The 15104-nt window shown below is 44.7% G+C and overlaps 1 protein-coding gene across 1 annotated transcript; it reads right to left on the reverse strand.

Annotated features, from left to right (window-relative positions):
- Positions 1–2644: 2644 nt before the first annotated feature.
- Positions 2645–3592, reverse strand: LOC119940991 (olfactory receptor 2G3-like). The gene has a single exon (XM_038761413.1). It carries the CDS (start codon positions 3590–3592, stop codon positions 2645–2647), a length of 948 nt encoding a protein of 315 aa, XP_038617341.1.
- Positions 3593–15104: the final 11512 nt, after the last annotated feature.

A 15104-nucleotide genomic window follows, 5' to 3' on the forward strand; every position in this document is an offset into this window, starting at 1 on the left:
TAGTGACAAGAGCACGGGCCTGGGAGTCAGAGATCGTGGGTTCTATTCCCGGCTCCGCCTTGTCATCTGTGTGACTTTAGGTGAGTCATTTCATTTCTCTGTGCCTCAGTTACCTCATCTGTAAAACGGGGATTAAGATTGTGAGCCCCATGTGGGACAACCTGATTAACTTGTATCTACCCCGAGTTTAGAACAGTGCTTGGCACATAGTGAGTGCTTAAAAAACACCATCATCATTATTATTATTCAGAGAACTTTGTGACCAAGACCAGATCTCTGCAGCTCTAAAACCTCCCCATTGGTCGTGGTTGTAACATCTCAGAAGGCAGTGTGTGGCAAATCCCCAGTGGCTCAATAATCATTTGGGTCAAACTATTAGGAAACATCTCTAGTCACTCTAGCTACTAGTGGAACTATCTTGAACGAACAAATTGTGGTAAAATTCCAATCATTTTTACTTCACTGGCTAAGGATTCTTTGAGTATACAAACAGGTGAATTGATTCTTCCACTTTATCAAACTTTTAGTACATTCACTGAATCACCAGTAAATAAGAGACAAAATATAAGTAATTGTTGTCCCTATTGATAGTATTTCACTAAAATATTAATTGTAATATTTATTGAATGCTTACTATGTGCTAAGCACACGAGTTTGAGGTCCATCACAGTCCCTGTCCCACACAAGATTCCCAATCTAGTTTATCCTCATTTTACAGATGAGGAAATGGAGGCCCTGAGAGGTTGTGACTTGACAAAGATCTCACAATAGCTCAGAAGCAAAGCTGGGATTTTGAAACTGGGTCTTCCTGATTCCCATTCCTGGATACTTTCCACTGGATTGTGCTGCCTCCTTATTCTTATCTGTTTATTTGGTCTGTCTTCTGGACTTATCCATATCTAGAATATTGAGATTTTCATGTAGATATTTACATTTTTACAGAATGTTGATGTATAATAACCTGGCCAAAGCTTACTGTGAATGTAGTGAAGGTGAGAAAATTTATTAGCGAAGATTCGGTAATATATACCCTGATTACAGGACACATTAAGTGTAAATTCTGTATACAGAGCTTTAGAATCATTGGGTGGGTGCCCCCTGGTGGTTTTTTATTTGCTCTTTGGCTGGAAATTTATTTTGCAATAGTTGTCTGTTGTGTCTATGTGTTGACCACTTCCACTGGCCCCCGTGATTAGGATAGGGAGGAGGAAGCCAGGAAAGCCACTCCTTGGTGTCCTTCCCTAACACGTTGGAAAATCAATCAGAGAGAAAGACTGGGGAGGAAATAGAAAGTTCATGTTCGGGGAAGACGGAAACCTTCAGCCATAATGCGGTAAGGAGAAGTGAGCTGTGGGCTTGGGAGAGCAGGACATGGGGAGAGCTTGTGCTGTGGACCTTGGATGTAATCAGAACACAGGGAGGGATCATAGTGGATTCCTGGAAGCTTGAAGTCCAGTGTATAGGAGTCTAGAGGAGCGAGGGTCCTGGCCCTGAGAGGGAGAAAATGTGAGGCCTAGAACACCTACAGGGAAATATACGGAGTCTTGGCTCAGGGAGGGAAGGTAGTAGGGGAGGAAGGAAATATTATTAGATACAAGGAAAAGCAGTTCAACCTGGACTTTTTTAGTGGCATTTGTTAAGTGCTTGCTATGTTCCAGTCACTGAGCTAAGTGCTGCGGTAGATGCAAGTTCATCAGGTTGGACATAATCTCTGTCCCACAAGGGATCACAGTCTTAATCCCCATTTTACAAATGAGGTGACTGAATCGCAGAGAAGTTAAGTGATGTACCCAAGTTGACCTTGCAGACAAGTGGAGGAACTGGGATTATAACCCATGTCCTCAGACTCCCAGGCCCATGCTCTTTCCAATAAGTCATGCTGCTTCCCTGGAGTTGGTTTGGTTGTTACGCTATTAAGAATATATTAAGTATCATAACTATCCCAGACCTTGGTGTTGGCCTCCCTTGGGAACTGAAAGAGAAGCCCCAGGTGCCAGGGAGATACATGAGAGGCTGCAGGCAGGAGCACTTTTTCTGTGGGCTACTTGAGGCCAGCCCTGGGAGGGTGATGGAAGGTTAGTTCCTGATGATCTCAGGATCGGGGATCCTGGGTAGATCCCTGGGCTTCATCTGCAGAGTATTGGCAACAAGAAAGGTGGAGGGACATGGCGGGCAATGCTCCCCACAGCACCTGTATATATGCTTGTACAGGCTTATTACTGTAATTATTTTACTTGTACATATTTACTAATCTATTTATTTTGTTAATGATGTGCATTTAACTTCAATTCTATTTATTCTGATGACTTGGCACCTGTCCACATGTTTTGTTTTGTTGTCTGTTTCCCCCTTCTAGATTGTGAGCCCGTTGTTGGGTAGGGACCGTCTCCATATGTCACCAACTTGTACTTCCTAAGCGCTTAGTACAGTGCTCTGCACACAGTAAGTGCTCAATAAATACGATTGAATGAATGAATGAATGAATAGGATGCCCCCAAATTTTCGGTTGAAGAATGAGAAATGCGAGGGACTTCAGGACCTAGGGGAGTCTGACCAGGGTCCAGGCAGATTCTTTTGTTCTGGATTTAGGCCTGAAAACCTCATAGTCTTTCTCTAGGACTCAAGAACAATTTGATTCAATATTTTAGGTCTTTCTTGAACTTTGGTCTTTTCCCAAAAGCCTTCTGAGTGCTCCTTTCATGTCCTTGTTCCTCAGGGTGTAGATGAGTGGGTTGAGTGTGGGGGTGACTACGGCATAGAAGAGGGTCAGAAACTTTCCTGAACTCTTGGAGAAGGAGCTGCTGGACTGGATGTAGATGACCGAGATCATACCAAAAAAAAGAGTCACCACCAGCAGATGGGACCCACAGGTACCCAGGGCTTTCTGCCAGGCCTGGGATGACTTGATCCTCAGTGCGGCTTGGGCAATGAACCCGTAGGAGCTCACGATCAGAACAATGGGCAGAAGGACCAGGATCAAGGTGGCAATGAAAAGCACGACCTCATTGACTCGGATATCCACACATGCCAGTTTGATCATGGAGGGCACCTCACAAGCAAAGTTAGGAATACGCCAGTTGCCACATCGGGGCACGTGGAAGGTGAAGATGCTCTGGATTGCACTGTTTCCTATCCCACTCAGCCACGCCATGGCTGCCAGGCACTGGCAGAGCCGTGGGTGCATGACGGTCGTGTAGTGGAGGGGCCTACAGATGGCAACATAGCGGTCAAAGGCCATAATGGTGAGGAGGACACACTCAGTTGAGCCCAGGGCCAGGGCTACAGACAGTTGGACCGCACAGCCTATAACAGTGATGGTCTTATATGGTCCCCAGAGGTTCCATAATAACTGGGGGATGACACTAGTGGTGAAACAGAGGTCAACAAAGGAGAGATGGGAGAGGAAGAAGTACATGGGTGTGTGGAGGTGGAGGTCCAGGTGGGACACTACAATAATGGTTATGTTGCCTAGAAGGGTTAGGAGGTAGGAAATCAATATAAGCACGAATAAGACCAACTCTAGTTGGGGCTGGTCAGAGAAGCCCATCAAGATGAACTCTCCTCCAGAGCTGTCATTGGTCACCTCCATCATCCATCACTACCAAGAGAAAATGAGACATGGGTGATTAGGTTCCAGAAAGAGTGGAAAGGGTGGAGCCCACAGGATTCACGGAATCAGCAAGATCCTAACCCCAAACCCAACACATTTATAATGCAATCCCAGAATGAGATGAGATTCATGTTCCCATTCTCCAGATGTCAGTGGGCTTTTTCTTCCTTCATTCTCTTCTTTTTGTTCAGTACCTTCCTCAGGAAAGCAAAATAAACATTTCAATCCAGGGGAATTGCTCAGGAGTTGGTGCTAGAATGCATGTGCTTGTGTCAGTGTGTGTGAGGGAAGAGAAGCCAATGGTCAAGGTAAGTTTGGTACTGGAATCACACAGGACTTCATACACTATTTATTTAATTAATGAAGTTCATATAGCTATAATTCTATTTATTCTGATGGTATTGTTTTGAGTTGTCTACTTGTTTTGAGTTGTTGTCTGTCTCCCCCTTCTAGACTGTAAGCCCACTGTTCGGTAGGGACCGTCTCTGTTGCCAACTTGTACTTCCCAAGCGCTTAGTACAGTGCTCTGCACACAGTAAGTGCTCAATAAATAAGATTGAATGAATGAATGAATCCATCCACCGCTCCACTTGCATTCACCCGTTGTGGCCTACCTTCACCAAGGGGCACTGCCTCATTCCCATGACACCGGGTTTCCCACTGATCCTTGCTCCACTCTGGGAAGAACCCAGAAGGATTGTTGAGAAGGTCACCACTGTGATTTCTGTGATTGTTGATCTGACCTGTGAGGAACCTGAAATCCTCCTGTTCCTTTCAAGTTTCTACAAAATGTTCTTCTACATTTTCTACATTTCTCTACAAAATCTTTCAGTCCACATTTCCCCACTTCTCAAGAATCTCCAATGCTGCCCATCTATCTCCTCGTCAAAGAGAAACTCCTTTAACCTTTGCCTTTAAAGCATTCAATCCCTTTGCCCCCTCATACCTTACCTCCCTGATTTCCCGCTATCACTCAGACCATACACTTCACTCCTCTATTGCTGAACTGTACTTCCCAATTACTTAGTACAGTGCACTGCATGCAGGAAATACTCAGAAAATACGATGGAATGAATGAACGAATAATGCCAACCTACTCACTGTTTCTCATTCTTGTCCATCTCACTGTCCATTTCTCAACCATGTCCTGCCTCTGTTCTGGAATGCCCTCCCTCTTCATATTTGACCGACTATCATTCTCTCCACCTTCAGACATTTATCAAAGGCACATCTCCACCAAGAGGTCTTTTGATAATAATAATAATAATAATAATGGCATTTGTTAAGTTCTTACTATGTGCCAAGCACTGTTTAAAGCACTGGGGGGGGGGGTTACAAGGTAATCAGAGTGTCCCACGTGGGGCTCACCGTCTTAATCCCAGTTTTACAGGTGAGGTAACTGAGGCACAGAGAAGTTAATGACTTGCCCAAAGTCACACAGCTGAAAAGTGGTGGAGGCGGGAATGGAACCCATGACCTCTCATTCCCAAGCCCAGGCTCTTTCCACTGAGCCATGCTGCTTCTCCAGGCCTTCTCTCTCTCTCTAGAACTTCTCCAGTCCTTTTCCGAAAAGGCCTTCATTTTCTCCTCTTCTCCCACTCCCTTCTGCATTGCCCTTGTACTTTGATTTGAACACCTTATTCACTCCTCCTTCAGTCCCACAACACATACATTAACATAAATAAATAAATTACAGATATGGATCTATGTCTCCCCCTCTAGACTGTACACTCATTTATAATGGTATCTGTTCAGTGCATACTATGTGCCTGGTACTGTACTAAGCACTAGGATAGATACAAGCTAAACAGGTTGGACACAGTCTATGTCCCTCATTTGGGTGGCTTTGCACATAGTAAGCACTTAACAAATGCCATCATTATTATTATTAATATTATCCTCATTTTACAGATGAAATAACTGAGTAAAGGGAAGTGAGTTGCCCAAGGTCACATCGTGGACAGTGGCAGAGTTGGGATTAGAACCCAGGTCCTTCTGACTCCCAGGGCCAAACTCGATCCACTAGGCCATGCTGTTTCTTAGTTGTGATCAGGGAATGTGTCTACCAATTCTGTTATATTGTACTTTCCCAAGTGCTTACTAAGTGCTCTGCACACAGTAAGCACTCAAAAATGTGATTGATTGAGTTATTGGGAAAGAAGTACAGTGAATAGGTTCAGTTGAAAGGAATGAAGCATGCTAGCTGGGTTGTAATGGGAGATTTCATATTGGAATGGTCAGAAACAACCAGACTGAAGGTCATGAAGATAAATGAACAACAAAACCCTGAGAAGAAAAATTAGAAGACGGGAAAGGAACTGGTCTGTGACCTTTGGATATTTGATATTTGCCCCAACTTCAACCCTACAGCTCTTACATACATATCTTTAAGTTTATTATTATGAATGTCTATCTTCCCCTCTAGACCATAAGCTCATTATGGACAGGAAATGTGTCTGCTAATTTTGTATTGAACGCTCCCAAGCGCTTAGTACAGTGCTCTGCATATAGTAAGCACGCAATAAAATGCTATTGATTGATTGTCATCATCTTTGTCTTTTTGTTTGCCTTTCTTTAAAGTGTCTGTATGAAAACTCTCGCTTCCCTCCTTACTTTTAGATTGTGAGGTTTTCAGGGTGAGGAACCGTGTCTATATCTCTTCCATGTATTTCTTTCGCAGTACTTGTTTCAGAACTTCGACCCTTTGTTTAATAAATATTATTACTCCTCTTACTTTTAAATTGTCCCATTCCACCCAGAATTCTGCAATGAACAGGAGACAGCACATTGCTGGAAGGCACAGTGAGATGACTGCATCTGTTGTCATCTCCTAGTGGTCATGTTGAACCATCTAACATACTTTTTCCTTCTAGCAATCTATTGTGAGTGTCTCTTCAATGAATCCCTGCAAATTTATCTCTGACGTACAATATTTCCCAAGTGTCAGTTATACACAATAAAGTAAAACTCCTGGGGATAAAGGGGGGACACTGGGAAGTAAAATGCACTGTGTCCAAGTCACTGGGAAGTTGCCTAATATTAAAGAAAACAAGGCAATGGCTGCAATAATAATTAGGTAGAATGGTGAATGGAAACTGAACTCGAGATAGTCAAATTACGTGTATGATTCCTAGATGATTGGTTGCATTTTCAAAGTATCTTGGCTGGAGTTCTATCTGTAGGGATTTTGTCTGGCCTGAGGGAGATGAGATTCACCACAAGCAGGTGGCTATGAATATGGAGGTAGGTGGGGAATATGACAGGGAAATAGATGAAGGCCTAGATCTAGAAAAACTTTGTGACCTAGAAAATGTTGGGTGCCAAATAATTCTTGAATGGTATCTGAAGTCATTAGTACTATGGTGTCCAATATATTCCATGTAAGGGCAAAATCCTCTGGCAAATGGCTAGGACCAGAAAAGTGCCCTATCAAACTTTGAAGGGGACAAGATGTCATTCAGTGATCTATATGCACAGCTACAAACTCACTTTTTTATCTGTTTGTTTTTTGAGGGCATAGAGTATGTCTTCTAACTTTACTGTACTCTCCTAAGCACTTTGTATAGTACTCTGCACTCAGTGAATGGTCAGTTAGTACTATTGAGGGTTTGATTGAAGAAGGACAAACAGCTATATTTGTAATAATTTTTTATTTATCTCTCCATTATAGTTTGAAAGGTGTTCTTGGGCCTAATTCTTCCCAGGATCACTATAGTGTTCCTGGGAATACTATCATCACTATCACTATCATCACTATCATCACTATCACTATGATCCTGGGAACAGGATCATATAGACTATATATTAGTCTATATGAGGTTGCATAAAGCAGAGGTAAGTAAATCATCACACATTTTAGAATTTTAGACCTCACTTCTCACAAATATATGGACTGATCTGAGATATCTCTGAATTAATGAAGTAGCAGCCAATGTTATTTATTTTCATTTTTTATTAAATAAAAGAACCAGGAGACCGATTTTCCCTGGGTTTCATCTACCTGGAAAGCTGCAGTATCTTTCTCTTCTGCTAGTAGGAGGCTAACTTTCTAATGGTCTTTAAATGACCTGAAAGGGTTACTGCAGTTTCCAAGCCGTCTTTTTCAGTTCATTGAGGAACTGATATCCCAGCCTCACCCTACTCCGACTCTTCCTCCCCTTCACATTTCAATGGCTAATTCGTTAGCCGGGTCTAACAAACTTACAGATATCACACAAGTGCTCCTTCAATGTATAACACATCCTGCAGGGAGGTAGCAGTAGACACGAGGAGGAGGAGTGGTGGGAGCCAGTTGTGTTGGATTAACTTTGAAGAACAAGACCACCAAAGGGTGATCTCAGTAAATATTTTGGGAACCTACCCATGTGTTGTTAAATTTCACTATTAAACAATGGGAACATGGGAAAATCATGCCAACCTGGACATGGAGATCTTCTGCAATGTGCCCCAGGGTGGTATAGAGTGAGCCTGGGGAGAAGGTGAACAGGTTGTCCCACGTAGAGCTCATAGTCTTAATACCCATTTTACAGATGAGGTAACTGAGGCACAGAGAAGGTAAGTGACTTGCCTAAAGTCACATAGCTGACAAGCTGTGGGACCGGGATTAGAACTCATGACCTCTGACTCCCAAACTCGGGCTTTTTCCACTGAGCCAAGCTGCTTCTCAAGATGCCTCCTTCTGGTAAGGGACACTATTAAATTATCTGGCATAGTCCCATTTATGTGGGATGAGCAGCATTGGAATCTTTTTTTAAAATAATAATACTTTATAATGATAATTGTGATGCTTGTTAAGTGCTTACTAAGTGCCAAGCAACGAGAGAAACACTGGAGTTTAATAAGATAATTAGAACAGAGACACTGCATGTTGCACATAGGGTAAGAAGGAGAGAAACTGAAAATGATGCACTGATATTGCATTTTAATCATAGGTGAGGGTGTGGTTGAGCAGACAGCGTAGTGCAGTGCTGCTGTCACCTAGCATCCCAAACTCCAGGAGCCAATTTTGGAAGTTCTATCATGCCCTCTGCAAAGACTAAACTTAGTGGGCTGTCACCAGGCAGAACAACTCTCTGGGTAACTTGTGAGCTATTACGTTCGAGGGTGGGAAACGGATTTACAGACTTGAGGGTCATGTATCATCGAAACAGATTTTTAAGATTATCATACAAGAGTTTGCGAGAGGTAATCTACAGAGAGCCAAACTATACCTAGATTAATTAGCAATGAGCACACTAGTCAGCACGGTATCCAACTTCGGGCAGCTGGTAAAACTTTGGGCTTCCTTGGACTGCATTTCAAACCACCCCAAATGGGCTTCCTTCAAATAACTCCAAACCGGCTATCTTTCAAATAACTACCTTTCAAACCATCCCCAAATGGGCTACCTTTCACAATCACCTGGGGCTGCCTTCAAACTATTCCAACACGAGCTAACTTTCACAATCACCCAGGGGTCAAGTTCCCAAGGGGAAAAGTCACTTCTCCTAGCTCCAGTGAGGAGGTCCGATTGGTCAGTCAGAGTGTGACAGACTGGGCTTCCCTGATTCTAGGTAAAAGCACCTCGCTACATAGGTGTGACACAGTTCCAATCTACTACAAGGAGTTTGTGGCGACCCCTCCCCAGATATACCTTGCTACTTCCTGATCCTCTTCTCTTCCGTTGACCATATTTGGGGTGAAAAAGGATTGTGCAACAAGACTCATCGCAATTTTCTCATTCCGGGTCTAATTGTTCGGCTTCATTGCTCACCCAGCCCTTCCAGGGTCAGTGGCGCTGGGAAGTATGGGAAGTGTTACTGCTTCTTATTGTTCATTGCTAGCCCCTCTGGTGCTGGTGAGCTCCTGTTAGCTTGGCCAGGGTGTGGCCGGTCACGTGGGATATGTGGCTTTTCGAGGTGGGTGATGGAACTTGCACCACTGTGTGTTGTGTCTGTTATAGGGGACCAGTCACATTCGGGCCCTAATTTTGTCCAGGACTGGTTCCTGAGGGAAGAAGACTTCTCAACGGGTGGGATTGATGTTACATGCCAAAAAGAAAGAATATGGCCTGAACTGGGAGCCAGAGAACCTGGGTCCTAATCCCAGGCCAGCAATCTACCTGCTGTGTTATCTTAAACAAATCATTTAATTTGTTCTGGCCCTCATAATAATCATTTATAAAATGGTAAGTGTAAAATTCATTAAATCTCAGTTCTCTTTTCTACTCAGTCTGTGAGTCCCATGTGGGACACGGACTATATTCAATTAGATTATTTTATATCTACCCCAGCACTTAGTAAAGTGCCTAGCACATAGTAAGCACTGAACAAATGCCACAGTTATTTTAGGAAAGGGTACTGGCTTCAGTTACCATCTTGAACCTTGAATTAGTGTCTTTTATGGGACAGAAACATTCTGAAGTCCATCCTAATAAGGGGTGAGGCATGACTTTTCTTTGCTGGAGTGCACCCCACTCTTTCCCGGGATCCTTTAGGTACATGTCTGGGGGAGACTGAGCCAAACAACAACGGAAGCTTTTTCCCTAAATCTCTAATGCACCCTGTCCATTCTACCCTGAATCTTCTACTTTCATATAGGATCAGACGTTTAGCACTTAGAACAATCCACAACCAGGAAAAGGGAGATGCAGAGATTAAACTCATTCATTCATTCAATCGTATTTATTGAGCACTTACTGTGTGCAGAGCACTGTACTTAGCGCTTGGGAAGTACAAGTTGGCAACATATAGAGATGGTCCCTACCCAACAACGGGCTCACAATCTAAAAGGGGGAGACAGACAACAAAACAAAACATGTGGATAGGTTTCAAGTCGTCAGAACAAATAGAATTAAAGCTAACTGCACATCATTAGCAAAATAAATAGAATAATAAATATGTACAAGTAAAATAGAGTAATAAATCTGTGCAAACATATATACCGGTGCTGTGGGGAGGGGAAGCAGGTAGGGCGGGGGGATGGAGAGGAGGAGAATAAAAAGGAGGCTCAGTCTGGGAAGGCCTCTTGGAGGAGGCGAGCTCTCAGTAGGGCTTTGAAGGGAGGAAGAGAGCTAGCTTGGCGGATGTGTGCAGGGAGGACATTCCAGACCGGGGGAGGACGTGGGCCGGGGTTCGACGGCGGGACGGGTGAGAACAAGGTACAGTGAGGAGGTTAGCGGTGGCAGAGGAGTGGAGGGTGCGGGCTGAGCTGTAGAAGGAGAGAAGGGAAGTAAGGTAGGAGGGGGAGAGGTGATGGAGAGCCTTGAAGCCGAGAGTGAGGAGTTCTTGCTTGCTATGTAGGTTGACAGGCAGCCACTGGAGATTTTTGAGGAGGGGAGTTGAGATGCCCAAGGTAATACTGAAAGACCTGGTTCCAACACTCCAACCCATTTACCCAACATAGCCCTCCTTTAATGTGACCATTATCCTGTTGCCTGAAGTCTGGTTCTATTTTGCCCTCATCCTCCCACAGAACCCCCCCCCCCCCGTTTCCCAAGTTAGCCCCTGACTCACATTTTTGAGAAAGATCAAGGTGAATCTTCATTCACGTCCATGTGGGCAAGATAATGATAGTTGGAGTTTGCTGGGACTGCTCCATACCACCTCTGCAATCAGAGTTTCAGCTTTGAATCATGGGTAGTGATTGAATTGTAAGATTGTGGAGAATGGTAAGAGAATCAATCATACATTAGAGTGTCTTCTTCCTCCTGATGTAGTAGATTCACTCAGAACCAGTGGTACAAAGCAAATTGTATCTTGTAACAGTCATTTCTAACTCTCTAAGAAGTGAGGAGAATCCTTAAGGGGGGACTAGGGGAGAGGGAATTGACTTTGCTTTATAGTCAGGGGAAGGACTGGTTTCTCTCCTTGCAGACTGAGCCAGGAATTGCTCTCAGAGGCTTGTCTCTCCACTGAAAGGGATAGATACAATTTTCAGCAGGATAGATTAAGGTAATATCACCAGAAAATCTTCTAGGTAGTGAGATTAGGAAGCACTGTAGGGGTCACTGTGGAGATGGATTTCTCTTCCTTAGAGATCCGCAAAAACTGTAGAAGCTCCAGTCAACTCAACTGTCCAGTGATAAACTGAAATCTGCAATTGTCCCTGCCATTTCTGTCTCTGCATTGTTGGACCTCTAAAGGCCCTCCATCCTTCTCCTCTCTGTTCAGAAACCTGGTGTGATGGGTAACTGGGATGATCAAGGCCATCAAAATCTCCGGGTTCCTCTTGGGGGTTCTTCAACAAAGAGCCCTGCTTAGGTGGAAGAAGAGTATTGTTAAATGGGGCTTGGATTCCCTCAAGGTCAATATCTTGAAGTAGTCAGGGGAGATGCTGTCACATGTTGCCTCTGCAGAAGTTAAAGGCCTGGGGGACTCAGTAAGCCAATTATCACGAGTAGCTGAGGTGTCCTGAATGGAGTCTCTAGGTAGAGAGCCAATGAGAAAAGAGTTTAGATCCCAAACCTATTCCCTGACCTCTGAGACCGTAAAGGAACATAGTACTGAGTAACACATTATGATGCCCACCTATATACTCATTTTCTTGTGAGTTTCTTGGGGTGGAAATGGGGGTTAAAGAAGAAGCATGGGACTACTGTGGCCTGGCTGGGGTTTTTCCCCAAATTCCCCATTAACCAAAGAAAGGAGCAGTGCTAGGTTTGGCCTTAGTACAGTATTTGTGCTAAATGCATAATGCTGATGTTGATGGCAACGATGATGATGATGATGATAATGACAATAATTTATGTGAAAAAACCAATGATAAAAGCAGTGACCAAAACGATCTATTAGACATCTTGATCAGTGGGGGTTTTAACTTACAGTATTGTCACAACAAAAATGAATTTCTGAGTTCCTGCCAATATTCAAGACCAAAAAAACAACATTACTTTCATTCATTTATTCAATCAGTCGTATTTATTGAGCATTTACTGTGTGCAGAGCATGGTACCAGGCACTTGGGAAGTACAAGTCAGCAACATATAGACCGTTGGATCAACAACGGCCTCACAGTCTAGAAGAGGGAGGCAGACAGCAAAGCAAAACATGTAGACTGGTGTCAAAATCGTCAGAACAAATAGAATTATAGCTATAGGCACATCATTAACAAAATAAATAGAATAGTAAATATGTACAAGTAAAATAGAGCAATAAATCTGTACAAATATATGCAAGTGCTGTGGGGAGGGGAAGGAAGTAGGGCTGATGGGGGGAATGGGGAGGAGGAGAAGAAAAAGGGGGCTCAGTCTGGGAAGGCCTCCTGGAGGAAATGAGCTCTCAGTAGGGCTTTAAAGGGAGGAAGAGAGCTAGCTTGGCGGATGTGTGGAGGGAGGACATTCCAGTCCAGGGGAAGGACCATGGGCCATGAGTCGACGGGGTACAGGCAAGAACGAGGCAGAGTAAGGAGGTTAGTGGCAGAGGAGTGGAGGGTGCAGGCTGGGCTGTAGAAGGAGAGAGGGGAGGTGAGGTAGGAGGGGACGAGGTTATGGAGAGCCTTGAAGCCGAGAATGAGGAGTTCTTGCTTGATTCGTAGGTTGACAGGCAATTGCTGGAGATTTTTGAGAAGGGGAGTGACATGCCCAGAGCTTTTCTGTACAAATGTAATACGGGCAGCAAAGTGAAGTATAGAATGAAGCAGGGAGAGATAGGAGGATGGGAGATCAGAGAGGAGGCTGATGCAGTAATCCAGTTGTGATAGGATGAGAGATTGAACCAGCAAGGTAGCAGTTTAGATGGAGAGGAAAGGGCGAATCTTGGCTATGTTGTGAAGGTGAGACCGGCAGGTTTTGGTGACAGATTGGATGTGTGGGGCAAACGAGAGAACGGAGTCGAGGGTGATGCCAAGGTTGTGGGCTTGTGAGACAGGAAGGATGGTAGTGTCGTCTACAGTAACGGGAAAGTCAGGGAGAGGACAGGGTTTGGGAGGGAAGATAAGGAGTTCAGTCTTGGACATATTGAGATTTTGATGGCGGGCAGACATCCAGATGGAGATTTCCTGAAGGCAGGAGGAGATACGAGCCTGGAGGGAGGGCGAAAGAGCAGGGGCAGAGATGTAGACTTGGGTGTCATCAACATAGAGATGATAATTGAAGCTGTGTGAGTGAATGAGTTCACCAAGGGAGTGAGTGTAGATAGAGAATAGAAGGGGACTAAGAACTGACTCTTGAGAAACCCCTACAGTAAGCGGTTGGGAGGCAGAGGAGGAGCCTGCAAATTAGACCGGTAATGAGATAAGTGATAAGAAGAGAACCAGGAGAGTATGGAGTCTGTAAAGCCAAGGTTGGAGAGCATGTTGAGGAGAAGGGGGTGATCCACAGTGTAGAAAGCAGCTGAGAGGTTGAGGAGGATAAGGATAGCGTAGGAGCCATTGGATTTGGCAAGAAGGAGGTCATTGGTGGCCTTTTGGAGGTCAATTTCGATGGAGTGTACGGGACGGAAGCCAGATTGGAGGGGGTCAAGGAGAGAGTTGGCGTTTAGGAATTCGAGGGAGCGAGTGTAGACGACTCCTTCTAGGAGTTTGGAAAGTAAGGGTAGGAGGGAGATAGGACGATAACTAGAAGGGGACGTGGGATCAAGAGAGGGTTTTTTAGGATGGGGGAGACGTGGACATGTCTGATGACAGAGGGGAAGGAACCAGTGTGGTGAGCAGTTGAAGATGGAAATAAGAAGGGGAGAAGGGAAGGGGCGAGAGTTTTCATAAGATGAGAGGGAATGGGGTCTGAATCACAAGTGGTTGGAGTAGCACTTGAGAGGAGGGAGGAGATCATATCTGAAGATACTGCTGGGAAGGTTGAGAGAGTTGTGGAGAGGGTTGAGAGTGGGGGGGATGGAGAAAGTCACCCCTCGGTGACTTTGGGGAGCTCAGACCTGACGAGCTAATTTTACTAATGAAGTAGGAGGCCAGATCGTTGGGGGTGAGGGATTGAGGAGGGGGAGGAGCAGGGGGCCTGAGAAGGGAGTTAAATGTATGGAACAGCTAACGGGGATGATGGGCATGGGTATCAATAAGGGAGGAAAAATAGTTTTGTCTGGCAGTGGAGTGGGCAGAGTTAAGGCAGGAAAGGTTAAGCTTGAAGTGAACAAGTTTGGCTTGGTGTTTAGACTTTCACCAGCTGCGTTCAGCAGCTGGAACATAAGAGCAAAGGAGACGGACAGTGGCAGTGATCCAAGGCTGTGGGTTAGTGGTGCAAGAGTGGCGACGGGAAAGGGGAGTGAGCGAGATGAGTTGAGTAGAAGGGTGGAGTTGAGAGCAGTAATCAGGTCATCAAGATTGGGTAGAGAGGATAGAGAGGCGAGTTGGGGTGTTTTGCGCTGAGAAAGATGGATGGGATCAAGAGAGCGGAGGTCTCTGTGAGGTAGTAATATAGATTTATGGGGGAAGGAGTGTGAGTGAGGAGGCAGGTGAGAAGGTTATGATCAGAGAGAAGGATTTCAGAGTTGGTGAGGGTGGAGATAGTGCAGCGCTAGGAGATGATGAGGTCTAGGGTGTGGCCAAGTTGGTAAGTGGGTGAGGT

This window comes from Tachyglossus aculeatus, chromosome 19, assembly GCF_015852505.1.
Source record: "Tachyglossus aculeatus isolate mTacAcu1 chromosome 19, mTacAcu1.pri, whole genome shotgun sequence".
NCBI lineage: Eukaryota > Metazoa > Chordata > Mammalia > Monotremata > Tachyglossidae > Tachyglossus > Tachyglossus aculeatus.